The 27,006-nt window shown below is 35.8% G+C and overlaps 1 protein-coding gene across 1 annotated transcript in view; it reads right to left on the bottom strand.

Annotated features, from left to right (window-relative positions):
- The window catches only part of VPS50 (VPS50 subunit of EARP/GARPII complex), a 90,494-nt gene extending 65,385 nt beyond the window's left edge, over positions 1–25,109 (bottom strand). The window contains exons 1-12 of the mRNA XM_015811571.1: positions 24,977–25,109; positions 23,664–23,732; positions 18,554–18,676; positions 18,156–18,227; positions 16,467–16,520; positions 15,058–15,128; positions 13,326–13,443; positions 13,206–13,241; positions 10,646–10,728; positions 3,407–3,449; positions 2,765–2,863; positions 1,095–1,235 (exon numbers count right to left, since the gene is read on the bottom strand). Of these exons, the coding sequence (XP_015667057.1) occupies positions 1,095–1,235; positions 2,765–2,863; positions 3,407–3,449; positions 10,646–10,728; positions 13,206–13,241; positions 13,326–13,443; positions 15,058–15,128; positions 16,467–16,520; positions 18,156–18,227; positions 18,554–18,676; positions 23,664–23,732; positions 24,977–25,009 (942 nt within the window). The 5' untranslated portion in view covers positions 25,010–25,109. The remainder of the gene's footprint in view (positions 1–1,094; positions 1,236–2,764; positions 2,864–3,406; positions 3,450–10,645; positions 10,729–13,205; positions 13,242–13,325; positions 13,444–15,057; positions 15,129–16,466; positions 16,521–18,155; positions 18,228–18,553; positions 18,677–23,663; positions 23,733–24,976) is intronic.
- Positions 25,110–27,006: the final 1,897 nt, after the last annotated feature.

Raw genomic sequence — 27,006 nt, 5'->3', positions numbered from 1 at the left:
CCTCAATTTTTGTTTTTTTGTTTTTCTCAAACCACAAACATTTATCTTTTCAAGCTTCAAATTCTAAACTGGATTGCAAATTCCAAAAAAAACCCCATTTTTTTCCCAATAATAAAACAAACCACTTTCCATTTAATATAAAATGTTCGTAACTCTTGTATTATTAAGTGGCATAAATTTCCAAAAACATTCATGGATTATTGCTACCGCAGTAATAAGCAAACTTAAAATACACCATTAGTCTGAAAAATTAACATGCGCTAGCACTTAAAATCTGAAGGATTCTTCCTACCTTGTCAATTTAAGCCTGCTTAAATTAAGAACATGGGACATTTACGTGTTCTTTTAAAGAAAAATATCTATTTTAAATGCTCCAAACAAGTTAGGTGCAATATATACAATTTCCCCCCGATTTTCAAAATAAATGCTATTAAGAATTAATTCAATTCCTAAAATAGTCACTGATGATTGTGGTTAATTACATGAAGAGTCCCAGTATCCATATGCAAACACTTTTAAAATTTAAAACTTCTTTATATTAAATGTCCCATTGCTGCTTTTTTGGAATTTATTTTTTCAGTTTTCCAGTCTAGTCTATAGTCTAGAGATTTCTTGGTAAACTCCATCCAAGTATTTCATTAAGTAGTTCTATCCTGTAAAACTCCCTCCTGCCAGAAATTCTGATGGCCTTGACTTCTGATTTTTTTTCTCAGGCAATGAAGCCAGGATATTAGTTAAGACATAGTGCTTTATGATTTGTTATGTGAGACATTTTGCTTATGGGCCTTATCACTTTACTTTACATTGCATTGCACTGCATTGTTTTTATTCTATTTTGCTCTATTTTATGTTTTCTATATTGCTAGCTGCCCAGTCATTAGTTGAGAGGGATGACTTTATAAATTTATAAATAAATATGCTTGTGCAGCTTTCCAATATACCTATCTATCTGATCATACTTTACCCTTTATGACATGTATTTATCCCAAATTAAATATGGACTTAATTTTAAAAAGTTGCTTTTGAAAAACATAAGGTAGGCACATCAGCATATAGAAACATCAAATGTTCAAAGCCACTGTAGAACCACATACTGTGCAAAGATCCTTATACTGAAGCTTCTGAAATTTGGTGTCGGTGTTTCCTGCACACAATTCAACATATCCAAGGACAACCTGGAAAACTGTATTGTGAATGGCTTGAGTAAAGTGCATATGCAGTTGGTCCATTGCTGTCTGAATAGAGATGAAGGAGAATTTAAAGACATAATATAATTATTTAGTTCCCTAATTCTATTTGGACATTCTGCAGTTCCAATAAAGTGAACTTATCTATATATCTATAGCTTAAGGTTAAACTATGAAGTCCTTGGTACTTTCTGAATTTGATCTGTTTGTAGATGTTGCATTACCCACCTAAGTAACAATAGCATAAGCAGTCAAACAATCAGGTAGAAAACAATACATTAATCAATGCTGGCAGGGTAAGCAAATCTCGAATTCATTCACACTGATATTACCTAATTGCACAATGAAACAGCTGCAAACAAAGAACCAAGCTCAGACAGCACCATGGGCCTCAGAGTGCACTTTCCCATCCATTACAGCAAATTTGATAATCTGTATCTTTTTATGTTCAAATGAAAATTGAGGGTCAAGAGTTTCCCTATTTCTTTTCCTAGGTTTTCTTTCCCAGAAGTACATAATGACATTCCCAAAATCAGAATAAGAGTCATATTTTGCTCCCACCTCAATATAATTAGACCTCAAAACACTCCCATTTTTTCATTCATGAATAATATCAGAAATAAGCAACTGAGTGTTTCCCAGTCAAAAGTGTATTTTTTTCTTCCAGAGAAATTTATAATTGTAAGATGAAACAGAGATGAATCATGAAAGAACACACTATTTAAATAAGGAGAGCATATATATTTTGCTCTTCTTACACTGACATTCTGAGGCTATGCTTTATTCATTTATGATTATGGGTGCCATGAATGAACATTCAAATAAAGGGTTGTTTTCCTTCAGCTGTGCTCTATTTTTTCCTCCTAGGTGTGAGTGCTCTCTCTCTCTCTCTCCCCCCCTTTGTCTCTCTTTCCCCCCCATCTCTCTCTCTCTCTGTGTCTCTCTCTCCCCCAGTCTGTCTCTCTCTCCTCTCCCTCCCCATCTGCTCTCTCCGTCTGTCTCTTTCTCCCCCTCCCCGTTTCTCTCCCCCCGTATCTCTCTCACCCCTTCTGTCTTTCTCTCTCTCTCTCACACACACACACACACACCTAAACGTGTGTGTGTGTGCGCGCGCGTGCCCATACACACACACACACAGAGTCCTTGACTTCTGGCTACAATTGAGTCCAAAATTTCGGTTGCTAAATAAGACAGTTGTTAAGTGAGCTGTGCTCCATTTTACCACCTTTTTTGCCACAGCTTTTAAGCGAATCACTGCAATTAAGTGACTCCTGCTGTTGTTAAACAAATCTGACTTCCCCATTGACTTTGCTTGTCAGAAGCCAGCTGCAAATGTTACAAATGGTGATCATTGGACACCAAGATATTGTAATTAACATAAATACATGTCAGTTGCCAAATGCCTGCATTTTGATCACATGACCATGGGTATGCTGTAATGGTCATAAGTGTGAAAACGTCGTAAGTCACTTTTTCCAGTGCTGTTGTAACTTCCACAATCACTAAAGTTGAGGATAATCTATAGACAAGCTAATCCACTGCATATCAGGATGCAATCTGAACAAGAGAATACTAACCTGTGTTTTTCCAAGTAGCCTGTATGCCTGCTGCACCTTAGTATAATGGTTTATATCAAAGTTCTTGCATATTTTAGAAAGTGCAACATCTAACTGCTCCTGTAAAGTAAAAATCTGAGCACTTAGTAAAAGATAGTATTAAAAAAAACTACAATTCAAACTGATATAAATGGTATATAGTGTTTAATTAAAATGCAAGTATGGGTTATGATAAAGGCATGTAAATTATTTAGGTTGTGGAGAAATTGGATATGGAGATTTCTTCCCCTTTCTCAAAATTCTAATTATAACAGAAGTAGGATTACTATACACAATTTATCTAAATTGTGTGTAAAATCCTGGGCAGACAGTATATACAAAGATGTGATGACAACCAGCAAGCTAGAAGGCTTTTAATTGCAATTTAACAAATTTCTGGATCTTAAAGCTATTAATCCAAATGCCTATACTGCAGGTTATCTTTAGTTCAAAGTCAGCATAAGGAACAATAGTAGGAAAAGAGCAGTTGACCTTGCATCCTGCATCTGATTAACTTCTGTGGGAACAGAATGTTGGAATAGATAGGATTTCAGTCTGATCTAGCATGAATAAAATACTTTTATCATTTAGTGGGTGAAACTACTTACACTCAACTAAACTCACCTCAATTTGCTCTAAGGTGTCCTGTAATTTTGAATTCAATTCACTGCAAAACAAAAGACAAACATTAGAAGTTATAACATTTTCAAATTTCAAAAGTTACATTTGTTTTCAAATTAAGATGAATATTTTGATACATTAGTGTACTTTCATAAACATTTTAAGGTCATTCTTCTAAAATATTACGCAGAATACATTTTATCCACAAATATCCAATGATAGCCAGATAACCATTTTATCTTTTGAAGTAGAAACAGTGCAATTTGCATAAACCAAGCAATAAATGGGCAGTCAACTAAATAATCTTTGAAATGCAGGAATCTCGTAGGCCTTCATAAAGGTCTACATTAGCAGGTGACAGCATCTAGTCTAAACTGGCTCATTCCAAAAAGGCTAAGGAAAGTTACACCTATTTAGATGAGAAACCATCAGAAACCAGGATTGCAGACCTGACTGGAAAGTTGAAAAAACAAATCAGAAAAGACAATGACCCACCAATTCCATACTGCTGGTAAGAAAACTACATGGATGTGTCTAACAAGTCATAGGAGTTAAACTTAATTCAATGGATTCTTTCTCTTTCTAAACTGGGATCCATCAAAAGCTAAATAACTTTTTGATATAGAGGAGTATAGAAATGACTTTGGAGAAAACATGCAGAGACTCTTAAAAAAACAAACTCAGTCCATGAAAACAAGGAAACTTAAGAAACTTAAAATTGTCTCAGCTTAATTCTGTGCACGTTGAGATATTCTATTGAATTTAAATTTTATTACAGTCAGAGACCAGCACAAAACAATACAACATGAAAAATAAATAATATGAGAAGGAACAAACATATAAAATCAATCATGGTAGAGTTAAAGCTTCATAATATATATTAAATGCAAGAATAATAAGTAGAACCAAAGCTACATAGTAAAAATATAATATATACGTCTACACAGGTAGTCTTCGACTTACAACATTTGTTTAGTGAACGTTCAAAATTACAATGCCATTGAAAAAGGTGTTTTATGATTGTATTTGACACTTATGACTGTTGCAGCACCCCCATGGTCACATGATCAAAATTTGGACCCTTGGCAACTGGCATGTATTTATGACAGTTGTAGTTTCCCAAGACCATAAGATCACCTTTTGTGACCTTCTGACATAGAGGAACCAGATTCACTTAACAACTATGTTACTAACTTAACAACTGCAATGATTCATTTAACAACTGTGGCAAAAAAGGTCTTAAAATGGGGCAAAACTCACTTGACAACTGTCTTGCTTAACAATGGAGATTTTGGGCTGAATTGTGGTCATAAGTTGAGGACTACGTGTAATAGACAAATCAAACCTAACTAGAGGTAAAATAGGCTAAAACTAGAATCCCTATAAAATTGCTGTATATAAAATGTACTTGTTCATAAAGCAATGAAATATTAAAGCACAAAGCAACTGAAAACAATTGAAAATGAAAACATATTAATAAAAATTAACTCTTTCAAAAAACTCTTATAAGAAAATTTTTAAAAATGTTATTGTTATGCTAACATTTTGTAGAAATCATCATCTTCCTGACCTTATACATCATCACTCAGACCTTACTGAGACACTGTTCAGTCTCTGCAACTGGACAGAATCAAAATAAGTATCCATTCACTCAGAAAGGGCATTTTCTCAACTCCATTCCTCATTGGGGGGAGGAGATAAATAGGAGCAACCAAAAAAAAAAAAGCAGACAACAAGCCATCTATTTTTTACAAATTGAGATTATATTCTATCTAGAGCTGACTGTGTTTGGGCTACTTTAAAAAAGAAACATCTATATAAACTCTGCCACAAAGCCACTTTATTCATATTAATGTTAACTGATGGAAATCTATGGTTCATGCATCAAATCCCTAACATGAAACAAATAAGATACAATTGTTCTCAGAATAATTATTTGGCCTTTCAACGATGTAATTAATTATGCCAAATCTATTCACTTGTGGTATTCATTTATTGAAACAATTAAGGCATGCTAAGACTCCAGTTTATTTTAGTCTCTATTTGCTAGAAAATAATCAAAAGAAAACAGCACCATTCCACTGAGGAAAAGAAAGTTGAGATAGAAATTTCATATGCTAAACACAGTTGTATATAGATAATCCTCAAGTTACAAATGTAATGGAGCTTTCCAATTACATTTGTAATCTGAGGATTCCTTAACTGGAACACCTTAAATGAATAAGCCCCATCCCTCCTCTCCCCATTGCATCTGTTAATTGAATGCACATTTGTTAAGAGTCCATGGGGTACTTCAGGAGTGGGGAAGACCATGGAAGGCCTAGTACAGAGACAAGACCACTGGATCCAGCCACCAAAGGCCTTCCCCCATCCACTGAGAGATCCCATGCTCCTCTTCCCACCCCTTGGGATCCCATGCTGCTTGGGCCTTTCCTCCACACCCCCAGCGCAAACTTACCTTTGGCACCATGCTTGAGAGCCCTATGCTGTCCACACTCACCTCCTGCACAGTCTTGGGTGCTGGAGCCCTTGTCCAGCCAGGCGAGAAACACCGAGCCAGCCTCTCCCGTTTCCTACCAAGCCCCAGCCTCTCACACACACAGGCGCAGCCCTGCTGTGCCACTTGCTGGAGAGCCAAACCTGCCCAGATTTCACAAACTGCACCACCGCAGAGCTGGAGAACTGCTCTCCTCGCTTGCCAAAAGCACTCATTTTCCAAATTGCAAGAGGAGCTAGCTCCTAAACAAGAGAAGCCAGCTTCTTTCCAGCTCCATTGCATTTCTCCCCGCAGCTCAAGATGCTCTTCTTTCGCTGGAGAAATGGAAAAGCTGCATTGCAAAAGGAAAAAATGTGCAAGGAACCCAAAGAAGAATCTTCCAAGACTTCACCGTACTGTACGGCCGCAGGATTGCAGAGCTCTCCACCCCATGGCTGATTCCACCCTGCCAGGGGACCCTATATGGGTCTGAAGTCGCCCCAGAGAGGCGACAAAGAAATAACATTAACAACATGGACTCAGAAATTGGAAGATACCCAGAAACAAAGAATAATCTGTTTCCTTGAACTTTAATAACCCTCAGAAGGCAGCTGGTTGGGAACAAAGAAAGAATATATGCTGGGCCAGCCATAAGATTAAAAAGTGTCTGAAGAAAACAAATACTCTGACTGTTGTCTAAACTCAAGAATTGTTTACAGAAAAAGAAAAACTTTGACTCTGGGCTAATATTTTAGGGGGGAATTTACAAAAAGAACTCAAGGTGGCTAAATATATTGAATTGCAATTTGACTGATTGACAACTAACCCCTGAATAAAAGAACTGTTATGAAATACTGATTTTACTGCTGCCTTAACAATTGGAAATACAGTGGATTATAAAAACTATATATATAAAGATAAGAACTATACAAAATTGGGCTGTTTGATTCTGAGTTTGGCTGGTTTGATAAAGCTAATTATAGAGATTATGGCATTGATGAAGGACTACTTGAAAGGGGGAGACAATATGGACATTGCATATTTATCAAAAAATGACAGAAAGCAACATTTAATACTTACTCCTGAAGGACCTAGCCTGGAATATCAAAGACTTCCAGAAACAACATTTCAAGACAAGACAAATACTTTCCAGGAGGAAATGTATGTAATTTTACGACAGATACAAATGGCAATAGCTTCAAACCATGAGGAGATCAAAAATAACTTTGACAATATAAATCAGCACATCTCTAATTTAAACCCACAATCAAAAAACACTCAGAAAACGATGGTAAAGAATGAACAAATAAATCAGATAAGAGAACATAAACTAGAAGAAAATGACTTAATTATCAAAGCTACAAATGAAGAGAATTATAATTTAACACAAATAGGAAAATACCTATAAGACTTTGACATAACAATAAAAATGGAAAATATACTTTATTCATCAGAAGATCAAAATAAACCTGAGGATAAGAAAAAAGATTTAACAAAATGGACCATAGAACTGCCAGGAGAACCACTAGAGTTTGGGAGACAAAAAGCATATATTCTACGCATACTGTCTTCTCCACTCCCAACAATACTTACAAAAATACAAGAACTTGCTGGCAAGTGAAATATATCAACTTGGAAAGCTACTTGGCAAAAGAAGAAGGCCAGAGACAGATTCCAGAGATTTGACTCGTCCTACCAGACGGAGTACTACATGAGCAAACACTTGTTTGAATACAGTTAAAAGAACAGATAACTTTGGATATAAAGGAGCCCTACAATAAAAGGGATAAGAGATATAAGTAATATAATATTTTCCTAATATATGAAATATAAAAATATTGGGATGATGTATGTGAATGAAAAGTTTGAAATTTAAAGATAAATTAAGTTGAAGAGAATTAGGATTAAGGAATGACTGAAATACTGAGGGGGAATTAAGCTTAAATAAGAACTTCAAAAATAGGATATATAGTGATTTAACAAATTAATATAAACTGATCAGAAAAGATATTATAGGTAGATGTCATAAGATAGAAGCAATATAGTATTTTTATAATGCATGAAATATGAAAACATTGGGATGGTGTATCTAAATGGAAAATCTGGATATTTAAATGATTAATATTGAGAAAATTATGACTGATAAGAATGGTTTGAATATTAAGGGGAAATTAAGCTTAAATAAGAATTATGAAAATAGGATACATGGGGAACTAATAAGATGATTTTTATAAAAACAACACAAGGTGATAAGAAAAAATGTCATTCGTGGATGTTATTTGTACAAACGTGAAAAAATGTTTACATTTAACCATTTATATATTGACAATATTAAGAATTATATTTGTTTAAAGTTGAAGAAGGAGAATACTATTGGGAGAAGGGAAGATCAAAGGAATATATTATTAATATACTAATTATGGAATTATAAAAATTAATTATTATTGACGGTTAATTAACTACTACTGATTGTTTTTAAAAAAATATATGAACCAAGACAACACGCTGTACACTAGGCACTAAGGATTGTTATTGTAAAAAATCAATAAAACATTTCTTTAAAAAAAAAATTAGAAGAAACCTCCAAAGTTGTCGCTTTCCCCAATGCAGAGCAGGAAAGACTAAACAACTCCATGAGGCAAGTTCATGAGGCTAAAAAAAAAGTAAAATCAGCCTTTCCAACTTTGTGACATCTTACTTTTCTTTTGCAAGAAGTTGGAAAAGCTGATCTTACTTTTTTTTTTTTTTTTTTAGCCCCACAAAATTGCCTCTTGCAATTTGGAAAAGGAGTGATTTTTGCAAGCAAGGAGAGTGCTTCTGGCAAATGAAGGGAGCAGGGTGGTGGAGCGCCAAGCTCTCCAGCTCCGTGGTGGCAGAGAAGCATGACGGAGTTGGAAAATAGGATTGTTCAGGGACCTCTCTTGCAATTTAGAAAAGGAGTTATTTTGGCAAGTGAGGGGAGCAAGGTGGCAGCGCACCAAGCTCACCAGTTCCTTGGTGGTGCAATTTGTGAAATCCAGGCAAGTTCAGTGCTCCAGCAAGTGGCAGGGCAGGGCTTGTGAGAGAGGCTGGGATTCAGCATGAAAGGAGAGAGGTTGGCCCAGTGCTTCGCTGCTTGGCTGGACAAAGGCTCTGGTACCCAAGACCATGCAGGAGGCGAGCGTGGGCAGTGTGAGGCTCTCAGGTGTGGCACCAAAGGAGCATGTTGCAGCACCTCTGTGGTTGCTCATAAGGGAGAATGATCCCTGTGGTGCTGCAACATACGTAACTTTGGGGCCTGGTCATAATGGGATGAAGGGGATGTTGTAACTTTGAACATTCACTTAGTGATCATTCGTAACTCGGGGAATACCTGTAGGTAAGTATTTATTTGGGAATACAATATATTAAAATGTTTGGACATGATTAATTAAAATGCCTATATATTCATATAAATTGAATTTCTTTTTTTCAAGATAAAGGAAAAGGTGACACATGGATGAACAGATCAGTATCAATTTTACATTCATAAATCCAATTCTGCATCAGTATATTCTTAAAAATTCAGAATATTTCTTATTTTTATGGAAAATATAATATTCCTTCTAATACATATTTCTTGGATTCTACAAACCTTTTTTTACACATAGTTAAAAATATTTAGAAATAGCAAACTTTATCACAATACTAAAGGAATCGCATATGGAAAGATTTAGTAGAAAAAGTAAAAATAAGATTGGCTTAACAATACAGATGTACCAAATTCTCAAGCATCCTTAGAAAATACAAAATATAAAATACAGTCAGGTGAAATAAGGTCTATAGAAGAATTGTACCTAATTCTTTACATGAACAATCATAAAAATCTTAGACCAGTGTTAGTACATGCATTTTTGCATATTTTGTCTATCTGAAATATTACAATTCAAAATCTCTCAAAGCATCCAAATTATAATATACCTCACCCTTCCTTGAAATAATACCATCTAATGGGACATAGGAAGCATGTCCCTTCTGAAGCAGAACCTGCTGCTTGGAACCATCTCTTCCTTGAAAGATGATAAGCCTTAAGTCTATTGGACTTTTGAAACACAGAAAAAAAAATAATCATGTTTTCCTTGAGACTGGTGACAGGACAAGTTCCTACTGAAGTTGATAGGAAATGTGATTGCCTAGCAATAGTTATTTACTGATTTTTATAGTAATTTTATTAAAATTATAATTAAAAACATTTAAAAGTTTATAAAAACAAACTTTATAAACTTTATAAATAAGCAAGCAAACAAGTCAGAGACTGGATTTACATAATATGTCATGCCAAAAACAAACAAATCACACTTTGATCTAGCATCATGTACAAAGCAAGTCTAAGCATTTCTACCACACAGTCCAACTCTATGCATATTAATCTTAAAATATGCCCCAGTCTCCAGATGTATGCTTAGCATTGCAAATATAGTTGTTAATGCAGCAGGGACTGCATTACAAGACAATCAGTTAATGTTGGAACAGAAATACTATGTTGCATAACAACTAAACCCCTTAAGACTCAGGTGCACTGTCATAGCAGCAACTACTTGCATCTCGGAAACTTTATTAAAGTACAATTTAAAAGCATTAAACATATACCTATACCATTCTTTTTATTCTAATTAGGAAATTAATCTTTGGAGTCAAAGCCAACTAAATTCAAAGTAACTAACAAATCTGCTTTGCTGATTTGCCTATTCATTCACCCTATTTGATTCCAAGAGACAATCAGCTTTACAAAATGTCTCTGGTGTTACCTTATGCAACTGTAGTGTTTGAAAGTGCTAGCTGCCTTCTGGCACTCCAGGCACAATTGTATAGCCCCTGGATAATCTTCCTCCTGTAAGAAATCAAATATATATTTTAAAAAAGCAGTTGTGTGGAGGCTATGAAAGAGAACATTGTTATGCTTTCAGACTTTTAGCAGTGCAAATCATGAAACATCACTGTCTCTTATGCGTGGAACTGCACTCTTCGAGCCAATGTAAGATAATATAGATCAGACATGTCAAACACAAGGCCTGGGGGCCGGATGCAACCCGCAAAGTGGTTTCATGTGGCCCGCGAAGCCATCCTGGAAACAATGAGGGAACGGCCCCCGCTACCTTGGCCCTGGCCCAGGCCGGCCGGGAGCCAATGTACAATTTTTGGGTGGCCATCTATGCTAAAACGCATTCAGTCTTAGCTCCACAAGGCCGTCTAGAAAACAGCGAGGAACCAGCCCCTGCCGTGTCGGCCCTGCCCCGTGGGCGCATGCTGAGGAAGTGTCACCCTTTGTGAGGAATAAGAAATGGACCATGGCTTGGCACTTGCCCTGGTCCCACCCCCTTCTGCCAGAGACCCTCAGATCTGTCCCACTCCTGCCCAGCCCCCACAGGCACCCTTAACGCGAACAATGTAGAGCTGGCCATGCCCACCCAGTAGGCCACACCCACTCCATCCATGCCCACCCAGTAGGCCGCACCCACCCTGGCCACACCCACCCAGCCCCCAAGGGCAACCGCAATACTGATGCGGCCCTCAATGAAATTGAGTTTGACGCACGTGATATAGATCAATGTTTCTCAACCTCAGCAACTTTAAGATGTGTGAACTTCAACTCCCAGAATTCCTCAGCCACCAATACCGGGAGTTGAGGTCCTTAGAGTTGCTGAGGTTCAGAAACACTGATATAGATTCACTTAGATGAAAAGAAGGGCTCCATGGGGGCATTGTGATTTTCCGATCAAAGCCATAATGCACTAAAGCCCACCATGACATCCTAAGTAAACCAAAAGACCCAGCAGACGAGAAAAAAAAACAGGAATTACCTACAACATACAGTATAAAGACTACAACACCCATTATGTAGGACAGACAGACACAAGCAGAGCATATCCATGAACAACAACTAGAAGTCAGAAAACATAATGAAAACTGCTTAATTTCACAACACATGGACAGACTTAACCATAGTTTCAACTAGGAAATTATGAGCATCCTAGACCCATCCAAGTCCAACATTGCTAGAGAATTCCTGAAAGCCTGGCACTCAGACAAATCAGTCATCAACAGGCACATAAACATAAACAGTATCTACATACCATTCAAAAGAAACAATCAAAAAGCCAAAAAGGAAACAAGGAATCAACACCCAGGTGAGCAGAGATTAACACCAAGGTTAACACTAGACCAGGATTGTCAAACTGCCGGCCCATGGGCTGGACACATCACAGGGAAACCGCGCCCACCCCATTGGGGGAAAAGTTCCGATATGTCACGCGATGTCACATGACATTGCGAGTTTGACATGTCTGCACTAGACCAACAATCAGGAAGCAAATAATGCCCCAAACAAGAAACTACCAATTCAGGCAAACAAGCTAACGCTAAACAACAGTCCAACCAAGTCCACTGCCACCAACTTTGGCAGGGCAAACCACTAGTATAAAACGAGAGCAAATCCTCCTCCTTTACCAGCAATGATGTTGCCTAGCTCAGAGACCACCAAGGACCCTACAACTCTACATTAGAATTTGCTTTGACAAAGAAGTTAGTCCAAATCCATTCCTGCTAACTGCAACAACCAGAAAAGCCTATTATAAGTTGCTATCTGTGGGCAAAAGCCTCTCCTGGTTTTGGTAAGAATATGCCCTGCTCACTGCTCACTGCTCACTGAAGCTTGGCAATAAGAGCAAACATCTTCCCCCAGCTGAATATAGTAGTGCCAAGATATAGAACAGTGATGGCGAACCTTTTAGAGACCGCGTGCCCAAATTGCAACCCAAAACCTATTTATGCATCGGCGGGTGCCGGGGTGTGTGGCCCATTGGCTGGGTGTGGCCCATTGGGTGGGCGTGACTGCGGTGGGAACGGCAGACTGGGTGGGACTAAAAAGTTCAATCAACCAATTCCAACTTTGCAAGATCTTTTTTTTCCTGCGAGAAGTTGAAATTGACTTGCTTGATTGAACCTTTTTTTTTTTTTTGCACATGGCAGCGGAGGCCTAAAGCGAAAAGGTTTTATAAAACCCAGCTGAAGGCCTAGGACTGGGGCGACGGCGCACATGCCCACAGAGAGGGCTCTGAGTGCCGCCTCTGGCACCCGTGCCATAGGTTTGCCACCACTGACATAGAATAACTCAGACTTTATTTTCCTTCTAAAAGAAGCTACACAACTTTTTAGTAGCTTGTATAGCAATGGCTTTATAGTGGCTGTGAATTCTGTGTGCCACAGTCTCAATAAATTTGGACAATGTCAAGAAGGCTATTTTAATATCTTTGGAATATATAGGAGGATGAATAACATTTTTCAACCTCAATTACATCCATTTCTTACCTCCAACATTTCACTCAAACGCACATCAGTCTGTTGCTAAAAATTAAAGAAGAAAGATGTTATTGTATGTGGCACTAAAATTAAGATATTAATTTGACAATATATATGTTCTGTTCATACCAGGGTTTTTATTGTTCTTAGAGATTTTAGCAGCCCAACCAGTAACTGGCGTTTCCGTTGATTTGCAAGAAGACCCAAGCTGGCTTGAGTAAAGCCCTCCTTGGCTGTATTCAAATGCCTGCAGGAAACATTTTTGTTTTAATGAAATCAAAGCTTTTATCAAAAACTTTACATCATGCTGCACTAATCTTCAAATATTCAGAGGGTAATACAGAGTTCAGTCAAATACCACTCAAAAGTTTGGGGAAAAAAAGATTCAATACAATAATACATTTCCATACATTTGACAAGTAATAATTTCTTAATTACCTACAAGCTGCACTCAGATGTCATGCTAGGCCCATCAACATGACGGCTTCACATGATGTGCAAATAACAACTAGCAAAGAACAAAATTATATATGGAAGGTCAGAGAAGTGATTGTTTAATTATCAGGGGTGAATGAAAACAGTGTCTTCAATGTTGTAAGCGACTAACAAATCACAGTACTAATGCAGTAGAAATGCAGCTGAAGCTCTGGCCTATTTAATATCCATTCTTTAACATTAAGTTGGTAGAAAGTTGCTGTAAGAAAAGGGTGTGTTGCTATTGTTCACGAAATGGAAGTTTGAAGTGAGTATTTCCCACAATGGTTGACTTTTTTGAGTGCCAAAGTGGTTCCTCCAAATAAAATCCACCACCAAGTACAAGTTTTAAATGGTGATAATTATGTTGACATGAGTCGGCTACATCATTGGTCCAAAAAATACAAACATAGTAAACTGGAAAAAACTGATTTATGTGAAAAAGAATGAAATGCATGACCCCTTTTCTTGAACCTGGCACTATGATGCAACACTCAAAATTTTGAAACAATGGTTAAGCAGAAGAAAGTGCTGCTAAATGTAATGCTAAGCATCAGACCTCTTAAGCCACTAAAAATACAGTTGTGAAATTGGATTTCCCTTTCTTACCCCCATCTGCCATGGGGAAAATGTCAATTTGGTGGTACAACTTTTGCCTTTTGCCAAAACTGAAGGACTACTTTCACATTTGATTCAAATTTGACAGTCATGACTTGTATGACAAGACAATATATCATGTTTCTCATGATGTCTTTAACAATCTTGTCTATTAACAATTTGTAAGAAGATTTAGTAGTTTAACAAGTTTGAAATTATTTTGGCCTGTTATGCAAGAAGGTGGAGAACCAACATTGCTATATTATACTAATCAGCATTCAATTAGAGAGAATGTTAGTTTTATATGTGTTATTTTAAGACACTTTTTAAAATGTCTTTTTGTTGTATTTTTTGTTGTTTAAAAATATTTAGGTGTTTTGTATTTTAATCTTTTTTGAATAAACTAAAATTTTCTATGGAAAAAAAAGAATCCTATCTATTATGGCAGAAATGCATTTTAAACGATGGTTATACTGTATATAGAAATGAATGCCAGTGACAAAAGAGATCATTTCAAGGATTATTTTCCTGCTTTGTTCATTAAACTATCCCCATAAAAATTAAAGATGTCGTAATGGCTTCATTGCTTTTCATTCAACCATCAGATTCATACTCAGTATTGGACTACCAAAGATATAAGCCAGTAATGTCTTATAGCCCAGGATATCTTTACATGTTTTGTACTGATATAAATGAGACAAAACAAAACAATAAAGCAATTATGAAGCTTTTTAAAACAATTACTGTTATTTTCTAAAGCAATTAAACTTAATTCAAAAATATATCATACCGTCTTCCATTTGTGCAGATAACAGCTGCTAACTGAAGGCTTGTTTGTAATGATGTAACTCGTTCAAGTTCCTACAGAAATGAAATAAAGTCCATTAAGCTTTCCAAGAAAATAGAACCATTGATCAAAATGCAGTGCTTTCATACAAACATTTTATATACAAAGAACATCCTTAAACATTCAAGTAAACCATGATAATGATTTAATGAAGACAACAATGTAGGAATTCATCAGTTGCATAAAGATAACTCACACTAGAAATGTATTAGATCCTGACACCAAATTGTAATTTTGACAAGAATTATAGCTGCTTCTTTGAACAAAATTCTTCAAAGCACAGATTTGTCATTAAGGAAAATACATGTAAATCAGAATCCATTCTCTCCCAATGGCAAGAATCTAAAGGATGCAGCAAATATTCAAGCAAGAATAATATGTGGAGCTGGACAGAAAGGAAGGAACATGGAATAAATTATATAAAGCACAACATGTTCCCAAGCAATCAGCATCATTTGTCACTAAGGTTTATGGTCACTAACTGCTTCTGGTCTGGCTCAAGAATTCAATTAAACACACCCCTGGTGCTGAACATGAAATATTCAATTCTTTGATACTGATAGTTTTTCAAGCTGCAATCAATCTGCTTTTTTGCCTTTCAAAAGAACTTTGGATATGATTGAAAATAATGATGGAAATAATGACTCATTGGAAAATAAAGGTGCTTCTGAATGCTCACAAAATGTAATGTCCACTCAACCAACTCTCTCAATCCTTTATCTAGGCTTCTTTCAAATGAAAGCTATTGAATTGCTTAAATAGCATTCATATGAAATAGTCAAAAAGAGCTTATAGACCCCCCAAAAAAGGATGTGTGTGTGTGTAAATAATGTGGTACCTATAATCACAAGTGCCTTCACATACCTCTTTGGTTCTAATCAGAAACCCAGTTCCATCTTATTTTTAGAATTTGTTAATTAAAAAAAAACTCAACAAGAAGTTGGAAAATGCTATGCTACAAAGCCAAGTACCAACCTTCAGAATGACCTATACTTTCTTAGAAAATAAACATGAAGTGTAGCTGCATCAGACTCCCCATAAAGACAAGAAAGATATGCTGGAGTGGTAAAGAACATTCCAGAGGTCTACATGTAATATGGAGAACAACCCCGCTATTTTGCATTTCAGCACCAGGGAACTCTACATGTATTACTATATTCTATACTATCGTTTTGATATATCAACCCCATCAACTGTAAAGCTTACATAGACAAACCTGACATGTTTATTAGAGGTTTCTCACTGATTCTCTTCAGTTTTCTTTCTGCAGTAAACACGAGGCTCAGAGTAAAATATTTAGTTTTATAAATTGTAAGATTTATAAATTTATTAGTTTGTTTATATTACCTTACCTTGACATATGCAGGCTGTTTCTCAAGGATCAAGTCTGCAACTTTTTTGGATACCTGTAGAGGAAACATTTAAGGTTAATGCTACAATATGTACTTTTATTATACCAAATTTGTATCATGCACATTGAAGGCCTTCAGCATATATCTTAAATATCATGCACATTGAAGGCCTTAAGATATATCTTAAATATTTTATTTCACTTTATTTTATTCCACATTCAAATAAATGGAGGTAAAAGTAATAAACACTCCTTAAGATTGCTTTGCAAAATAAATAAAAATTACAGGTTTTCATCAAAAATCTGAAGTAGAAATAAAATTAATTTTCCACCCCACTGCAAACTGAAGACATACTTGAATAAAAATTAAGGTGCTATGTAGTACAAAAAGCCAAATGTAGCTCATGCAGTATGTCATAATTATAATATGATTCATCTATAAAGAAGAGTGAAAAAAATCTGCATTTTTGTAAAATATATTCTTTGAATATATTCTCTAAAGAGCAAGATTATAGAATGCAGCATTACCCCAGTTAAGTTAAAAAATAAATTGTTTTCCTATTTAATAAATTCTTTTCCCCATTCTGAATTCCAATATATGAAAAATGTGCTTTGCAACAAATGAACAAAACAAGCATCTTTTATTTATTATTCAATTATAGCTGGTTTACTGGGTAGGACAAGGAAGTAATATTACACAACTTCCTTCAAAACATTAATTTCTGTTTATTTGTCCGTATCATTCAGATTCTTTCTTCCTAAAAAAAGCAAGACTCCCAACATCTAATTCCTACATACAGAGGATAGCAGCCACAAATAATCCTGAAAGATGAAAAAGGACAAATTAAAGGATCACTCCCCATCTTTCCCTTTGACATGCAGGAAATCTGAAAGTCTCCTACGAAGCTAAATTATCTTTGAATCTATGCTATTTATATGAACTTCTTCACAACCACCATGGAAACATAGATTGGATTTATACACTATGTTAAGTTATACTATTTCTTTTGTTTGGATTTATGATGTGGTGGTATGTTAACTCAGGCAGCTGTGTGTGTTCAAACTGTGGTTAACAGTTTTCAGACCAGCAAAACTAATTGTTCACTAGAAATTATTGTAAGCTCATTTTCAAAACTCAAAATAGAGTTTAGATACCAGCATAATTAAATTCCTGGTTAATCAATATCTACCAGACTATTCAGCAAGCAAGCCAAGCCAGGCATGGAAAACTTTTGGAGGTTTCCCTACAATTAATTATCCTGTTGGTCTATTTAGCATAGGCAACAATACTCCAATGTCTTGGACTTGAATAAAAGATATCCCTCAAATGCCTTCAACTGGATATGCCAGGGATTGGAATGTAACCTTTAAAGGCAAGGCCTATAATGTCCCATGGAGTTATAAGAAGTTTAAGAAGCTTGTTGTCATCCAAGTATTTTGAACTTTAATACCCATCAGTCCAACTTACCGTGACCAATAGCAAAAGGATGGGAATGTTATAGTTCATGACAATTGGGCAATAAATAACAACCAGCAGAAAGTGAAATATGATCATCTTAATTATAATTTCTGAGTCTTCACTGAAGTACCTCAACTGTTTTCAAGGTCATATAACAGTTCTGAGAAGTAATGAGTTTTATGGAAATCAATAAAATAAGCAGGGAAGAACAAGAAAGAACTTTCTACTTACAGCTGCTTGCTGTTGCTTTAATTTGTCTCTATACTCTTCCAGTTCCTGAAGACTAAGAACAGTTGGCAGCTTCTACAGATAAGCAGAATCAAAATCCATTTTAAAAATAGACATAAAATTCACCTAAGGGACAAATTTCTTGAAAAATATGACTTTGACTCGGGTTATTAAAATAAGAAAAAACATGGCTGCTATATTTATTTTGTGGATTTTTTAAAATTGTTTTATAATTTCAGAATTGCAAGCCGCTCAGAGTCATTTAATTAAGTTGCGCAGCTATAGAAATTGGTTGAATAAAAGATTGTTCTCTTTTAATGGCAGTGAAAAAGACAGAGCAATGATGATCAAAATATATTATCAAGAAAACATATACTGTTATTCCAATTCAATATTCTTACCTCTAACTCATACTTAACAATATCAAAGGAATCATTGGAAAAATAGATTTCTTCAATGTTGTTAATTATTTCCTGCTGTGCTTGAGGATCAATTGGTTGCTCCCGGAGTTCTCTAAGTTCTTCCTTCAATACATGACAGAAAATGATATATCACCAATTTATTTTTAAAAAGCATATGAAAGGCAAGCCATAGAAAGAGTTTATATATATATATAAATATAAACTCTTTCTATGGCTTGCCTTTCATATGCAAGATAGCTCTAGTAGAATAAAGTACACACTTCATTAAATAGTCCCCAAAACCATTATTTGGATTGCAACTATATGCAAATTACACATATATCCACAATTTTCAACATACAGTACATCTGCAAGAATACATTTATTGAGCTTATGTGTTTACAGGACAGATGTTTCATTTTCACCCTTAAATTTTACAAAACTATGTAACATGCTGGAAAATAGAGTAATAGTTCTACTTCTTGTATTTAATTAACCATACTTGAATATAAAATATGGTTTGTAATAAAAGTCTGGTTTAATTATCACAACTCATTTGCATTAAACTCTACTAGACTGTTCTAAAAGCTATTGCAATTCTTTGAATTGCTTCCTACTTCCATAACTAATACGTAACATACCCAAAGAGAAACAGCAATCATATGATGAAACCTCAGTATAGGGAACAAAAACAAAATATGACAGAATTATCACTGGAAAGCTGGAAGGGAAGCTAGCATTCAATTTAGCATAAGCTTTGGCTTTCCCTGCTACTGTATATTCTAACATATAGAAATAAGATAGTGTGTCTTATGTGGAAAATAACTGAGAAATGGGCATTCCATCTTGAAAACATTGGAATCTTGTCCTTAAGAATAAATACATGTTCTCTTAACAACTCAAAAGGTATTTTGCAAAAAGAATCCCCCCAAAATTTTAAAAGAGGAGCTTAATGGAATCACATAGAATAGCTTGTGATCTAACTACACCATATAGGATGGAAAAAAAACATATTCACTGGAAAAATTGCCATTGTCAGTTCATGCCCTGACCAATTCTATTTTTAGCAGAACTGTACTTTTAGAATTACACAGTTCTCCATCAAATGCTCTCTGCATGCTCTCACATACTCTTAAGTTTTATTAAATTGCCATCTTGAGGAATATCTTTGAAATTACAGTTTTCATAGCAAATAGCTATGATTTTAAAACCCAAATACTAAGAATTGCAGCGTTACAGTTGAATATTTTTAGAAAGTTTAAATTAGTTGACATATCATAACCATACTTGTTTTAATTGACATATTCATAATACATATGTATCCATGATTGGAGTGGTTGGAAACACTATTTTTAGAAAATTAATTTATCCTAGCTTGGATACAGCAGTAAGTATACTTGAGTAACAATGGTTTTGGCTGTCTTTCTACTATATCACCACCCAGAGTCACTTGGCTGATTGTACAAATTGAATAACAAACAAACAAACAAGCTCAGATTTGTCACAACTGATCACGTCTGCTGAAAAACTTTTATGTTAAAACCTCTTTAGACCAAATTATGTTAGCCAATAGGGATCAACAGTAATGGGAGCTTTCTATTGATGATTAGGTCTATTCTGCCATTCTGTTGGGAGAGAGCTTTGCACTGTCTTGCCATTTTGCCCTTCCCCCAGGAGAAGGAATGCAGCGGAATAACATCACCCTTAATCTAGGAGACCGTTTTGCGTTTGGAGTCACGAGAAACGAAAGTGAGAGAGACCCTGAAGAGCACACCAAAAGAGCCAGTTACCAAAACAATATGATTATCAAAACAAATGGACCCTGGGAAGAGGAGTAATGAATATTGCTTTTAATATACTGCTTGCTTGGGTTTTTTCTCAGAACTTACCTTGCTTTCCTTGCTGTCATTAGTCCTAATAAAAGTTCCTTTTGAGACAATGCCTGTTTCAAGAGTTCTGCTTTCTTGGGAGACCTAGTTGAGGCAGGTCCTTACAATAGGTTAATTCTTTCAGGGTGCATTATTTAAACACTTTTTGGTTTCCCAAAGAAATTCAAGAGATAATTACATTAATTCCTTAATCTAATAATAAATGTTAATGTGTTGGGTTTTTTTGGAGCAATATTGTTTCTTAATTTATAAGCATTATGTAAATTGAGGGTTTTCAAACTTTTTGTCAATCCTTCAAGGTAGTCCAGATAAGAAACCAAACCATTAGTACTGACATTACCTTTATTAGCTAGCGGCAGCTCTTCCGTGTCCCTAGGTCAGTGGTGGCGAACCTATGGCACGGATGCCAGAGGCGGCACTCAGAGCCCTCTCTGTGGGCATGCGCGCTGTCGCCCGAGTCCTAGGCCTTCAGCTGGATTTAATAAAACCTTTTCGCTTTAGGCCTCCACCACCGTGTGCAAAAAAAAAAAAAAAAGGTTCAATCAGTCAATTTCAACTTCTCGTAGGAAAAAAAAAGATCTTGCAAAGTTGGAATTGATTGAACTTTTTAGTCCCACCCAGTCTGCCGTTACCACTGCAGCCACACCAGCCAATGGGCCACACCCAGCCAATGGGCCACACCCACCCGGCACTCGACGATGCATAAGTGGGTTTTGTGTTGCAGTTTGGGCACTCAGTCTCTAAAAGGTTCGCCATCACTGCCCTAGGTCAGTGATGGCAAACCTTTAGAGACTGAGTGCCTAAACTGCAACCCAAAACCCAGTTATGCATCGTCGAGTGCCAGGTGGGCGGGCCCATTGGGTGGGCATGGCCCATTGGGTGGGCGTGGCCCATTGGGTGGGCGTGGCCCATTGGGTGGGCATGGCCCATTGGGTGGGCACGGCTGCGGTGATAATGGCAGACTGGGTGGGACTAAAAAGTTCAATCAATCAATTCCAACTTTGCGAGATCTTTTTTTTCCCCGCAAAAAATTGAAATTGACTGATTGAATTTTTTTTTTTTTTGCACACGCCGGTGGAGGCCTAAAGCAAAAAGGTTTTATAAAACCCAGCTGAATGCCTAGGACTGGGGTGACGGCATGTGTGCCCACAAGAGGGCTCTGAATGCCGCCTCTGGCACCCATGCCATAGGTTCGCCACCACTGCCCTAGGTAATTCTCACAGCCCATTACATTTTTTTTCAGTGACATCTTAGGTTTTTTTTTAAAAAAAAATCATGGAACCATAGAAAATTGGCTACATTTGAGTGAACCCCATCATGTTCTTTCTAGAACCCACAAAACCATAACTTTCATATCCAGAACTACTCTTAACTATACCAGCAATATAAATAGGTAAAACATTTTCAATTTTTCAATGCCAATTCATGTCACTTAGATAAGATAAGCAATATAGAAAAATGATAAATAAGTACAATGAACAACATATTTGAATCATTGGGCATCATTTGCCTTTATTTGATCAACATAACTGTTGCAATAATGTCATCTTTCCAGAATTAGCAAAAAGAAAAAAGGGATCTGCTTTCCAATTGAGAAGTCAAATAATCATATATATATTTTCTTTTTCTTGGCCTACTTCTATAAGGTTCTATATTGACAATCACTATCCCTACACAATCATTACTTATACCCAGTTTAAAGATGATTTCATTCATATCTTTTCATGACATCATGATTCTGCACTTCATGACATAAATACATTTTTGCAATAATCCACAAAAATGGATGAATTTAGAGGAGTTGTTTGGGAGTTAAATATTTTAAGCTATTAGAACCTTCTTCAATGACATGCATAATACCTAATAAAAATACATAATAAAAAAAAAAATAGACCACAGAGAATATGCAAGCCTATGAAAAGAAAATGGAGGATTACACAAATGTCTTCTAAAAATTCTTATGAACACAGAAGTTGCAACAGATTTCATAGTTGCTCACCAACTCTACATCATTCCCTTCCCCCACTTAAAATCATTCTTCATTCCAATTTAACACATGCAGAATCAGTTACTACGAAATCAGCTGCAACTAATGCATCAACTGCTATAGCCAGATTCTAATATAGTGACATCAGTAGCAGTAAGAGTCATAAAATGTTTAAAGGATCCTCAAATAGTTGCTAGAAATATAAAACTCAAACATGAACCTGTTATCACATTTGGTGTTCTTGCAAATGAGCTAAGCAATATTTGATGGAAAATAGTAATGTAATTCAAAAAATATTGAAAATGTATAATTCAGACCGGAAACTTTTTTGTTAGCTTTTATGGATAAATCTTGGGAAAAATCACATGGTGTTTTTATGGTTATATGTGATAACGTTTATATTCTCAGCATTGGAAAGATTCTATGATACCTACAATAGAAGAATGGTTAATAAAGATGACAGAATTGGCTAATTTAATGTCCCTTGTGAGAGAAAAACTACTGAAGAAATTCATCTACAATTGAAAATCCTTTGTGGATTCAGGAGATAGAGAAAAATCAAATTTTAACATACGGATTTGATGAATGTTAAAATTTAAAAAGAAAAAAGATCACATGATCTTTTCTTACCCCTTTTCTTCTTTTGGGGAAAATGGACATTTTATCACAGTATTAAACTAAGAGTCAAATATAAATGTTTCTTATATCTTTGGTAGAAAAAGTTGGAAGTCATCCTTTGTATATATTTTTTCCTTCTCTTTCATCTCTTTGCACTTCTATCCTTATTTTCTTTTTACTCTTTATCTTTTCTCTTGATTTTCTATGTTAGTCTTTATTGTCCTTATGTATGTTTTGTAAAATGTAATTAAATTATGTGATGCCAAATAGCAGTAAGATTCATAACGCACATGGGAATTGCCTGAAGTACTTTTATAAATTAAAGCTGCCATAGGATCCTGACAGTAAATTTTAAACAATAGTAACAAGCAGAGGTACCTCCAGTTATCAGGAGAATGGCTATCACAAACGCCTATCCTGTGCTATTGCAGAGTAGAAAGGACAAGGCTGACATATTGCTAAAAATCTCATCACAAATGCTGCATGTTAATGTCATTAACACAATTTGATAAGGGTACTGACTTCTTTGCCCTGCTATGGTAGCTGTATGGAATACAAATTGATGCTACAAGTATAAAATAGAAACTGAAAGAAATATTAACATTGTATGTCCTACCTTGCTTGGAATTCTGAAGTTCTCAAGGGGGCTCAAATCATGAATACTCTCCTGAGGACTTTTAAGACCCTTAAGATGGAAAAAATCAAATATGTCACTTTCTATAGCCACAATAATTAAACAATACTTATTGATAAATATATGACTGCTTCAACTACTGCTTTAGAAGGCACATATATTTGAAAACCAAACCTCAGAAAACTCAAGCTATTCTTGTGAGCAAGGCTTTCTAGCTACAAAATAGCTGAAGGACTTGTAACAAAAGAACCTGTATAATAAAATGATGGACTTTTTCTCAGGATAATCCTTTGCTACAATCTATGGTTTGGAACTAAGGGATTTTGTAACCCAAAACACTATTTGCTCAATCTTAAGATGTGTATCAGAGGAAAATTGCAAAAATGTTTGTTGAACCACACAGAAAAATAAATCAGAGATCTTTGAAACCAAATGTCCAATATTATTTCCTTAAAAAAACACTGAATATGAGATTTATGATCAAAAGGCACAATTTTGGAATATTCAATTTCAAATAATTTTTTCAATTGTCCTCATCAAAAAGCACACCTTGTAATAGTCTCTCAAACAAATATTATCTGGCCCATTTTTGACTAAGAGCCCTAATGACATGTATCAAATCAGTAATCACAGTTGCCACCCCTGTGATATTCCCCTCAAATCTACAACCTTTGCATTTACCAATTGCTCCTATCATCTTTATTTACATATATTTTATAACCTTTTTGCCATCAAATAGTATGAGAAAAGATTCCAGATTTAGTTTGTCATTACATTCTGAAATCATTTCCTCAGAGAATTTAAACTGGGGAAACAAGCTCAACCTGAACAGCCACAATTCAATCCTACAATGCATCTGGAGTCCTTACGTTCCTAAATGAATAATCAATGAAATAAATTACGAACAACCCAGGAAATCTTCTTTATATACCTCCTTTATTCAAGCATCAGACCTTCCTACCCAAATAATAGTAATAAATAAGTTTAAATCCTGTGGGCATTTACAAATATTCAAGTCCTACTTAACTGAATTCCTTTTCAAAGAAATGCACGCCAAATCGTATCTTATCTACAACAGAACACATTTGGGTCTTTCCCCAGTAAATAAAACAGATTATCGTGTTTTTCTTCTCATTCAAAATTCCATTTTTTAATTATAGGAATTCCGGCCTTACGAAACACACACCCAGACCCTCATACTGCCTATGCTGTCTTCTGCAGAAATTGTTTCAGTTACATCTTTCTTAACCTCGCTTTATATCAAACGTAGGTCTTCCGTCTTCCCACCCCGCTACCTGTCGGGTCATCAGAGACTTGATTTTCTGCATGATCACACAATTTCTGCCGGCCGGCCAGTTCGTCTCGCAAACTCCCTTCGCCCATCGAACGTAGCTGCCTCTAACACAGCGAAGCCATTTTGAGTATCACATGACCCGCCTGTTTTCCTTCGGAATCATGGGATTTAGAGTTTACAATGGGAGCTTTGTTTCCGGATTTTGGACGCCAATACGCCTCTGAGAGAAATACAACTCCCACAAAGCTCAGCAGATCGTATTTCCTGTCTTTCCAATTAGCGAGTTCTCAGGATGAAATAAGCCTTTTAGCGATAAATGAATTTTAAAAAAACCATATGATGCTTGAACGCGGAACTTGGTTACTTCCAGAAATGTATTTTGCTTCTAATGAAATAATTTCGTGATCCAAGATATTAGTATCGATATGATTAGTTGAGTTTGTATACACCGAAACATCGCTGTGTTAAATGCCGAGAAAATGTTTTACGATGCATCACCACTGAGTCCTTTTGAGCTAAAGAAAATGATTCTAATTGCACCCAAAATCAAAGTGGTAACCAGTACTGGTGTTATATGACAATCCCACATTAATCAAGTTAATGTGCAGGCTGCTGTATTTTATGCTAGTTTCAGTTTCAGTGTGGTTTACAAAGGCAATCCCATATATGGCAAATGACAGTAGTTCATTGTGAGAACACTAGGGATCATGCTATAGCGCGGGAATAACGCTAGCAAGAAGATTGTGAAATAACTAGGACATGACTGACTGTACTGCAGCGACTAAAGTTAATCACTGATTGGCTGGAAGCAGGACTCCCTTGCTCTTCCATCAGGAGCTGAGAACGAAGGACCACCCCTGAAGTGTATTCTTTCTAGCTCTTTCCATGGGAACAAAACCACATCTAGAGCTAAAGTTGCTATTTTTCTAGAATTAGTTTATAAACTTTCAGCTACTCTGTCACGCTGTTTTCCTTATCGAAACGTTATGGCCTCAGGAATAAACTGAAAACTGCATAGTCTCATATAGAACCTCATCCTAGTAAAGGCATTGCCTAACTTTTGCTTTTGCTATTTTGGTTATAGTGTGAATCTATGAAAAGCCATTGCCTGGAGCAGGGGTCTTCAAAGTCGGCCCTTTTATGACTTGTGGACTTCAATTCCCAGAATTCCTCATGCTGGCAGAGGAATTCTGGGAGTTAAAGTCCACAAGTATAAAAGAGCCAAGTTTGAAGACCTCTGGCCTGGAACAATTGAGAGGAGAACCTATACACAGCAGAGCAAGTATAAAAAACAGACTACTTATTTCTTTTAACTGGGTCTAATTAACAATATTTGTAAGCAAGTATTAGAAAATGTAAAGGGTTTTATTTATTACTAAACTCCCTTGACTGGTTACTTAGAAGTTGATATAATTAATACCAGGGAGGGAGTAGTTTCAAGTGGCTTATAGAAAACATATGCCCTAGATTATGTTTTCCATAAGCCACTTGAAACCACAATTCTGCAAACTCATTTTAGCTTAATATGTTATATGTAGTGAGCTCATGCAGTTATTTTTATACTTCAGTAATTAGATAAACCAAAATGAGCTAAATAAAATCCAGTTATGGTAAACATTGGTAATCGTGCAGTATTGACATAGCCAAGGGGTTGGTTTCCTACATTGCTAAGCCACAATACAAGTTTAGTTTTGACTTAATGTGTTGAATGAACTCAGGTATTATGGCTAATTCAGCAAAACATGCTGAAGCAAAACATGGTTTAAATTATGCAAAACAAGTTTTAATTTGAATTTCACAAGTGAAAATGAACTCTCTTAATGTTCACATTACATTCTGAACCAGAAACTGCATTTCAGTTTAGGCTATGCTTATCCAGCCAAGTTTATAATTAAGAAAGTCTTGGAAGTTCAGAAAATAGTGAAAATACCTGAAGGGTTTTTAAAAATCTGCATTTTTATCATACTTGCATGCTGCTGAATCTTACAATTTTTTCAATTTTGCTATTTTTAAAGCAGTTTTGTACTTATT

Source organism: Protobothrops mucrosquamatus, unplaced genomic scaffold (assembly GCF_001527695.2).
Source record: "Protobothrops mucrosquamatus isolate PMUCROS unplaced genomic scaffold, P.Mucros_1.0 scaffold45, whole genome shotgun sequence".
Taxonomy (NCBI): domain Eukaryota; kingdom Metazoa; phylum Chordata; class Lepidosauria; order Squamata; family Viperidae; genus Protobothrops; species Protobothrops mucrosquamatus.
The sequence above is the reverse complement of the archived record's forward strand: the minus strand, read 5'-3'. Positions and strand labels throughout refer to the sequence as shown.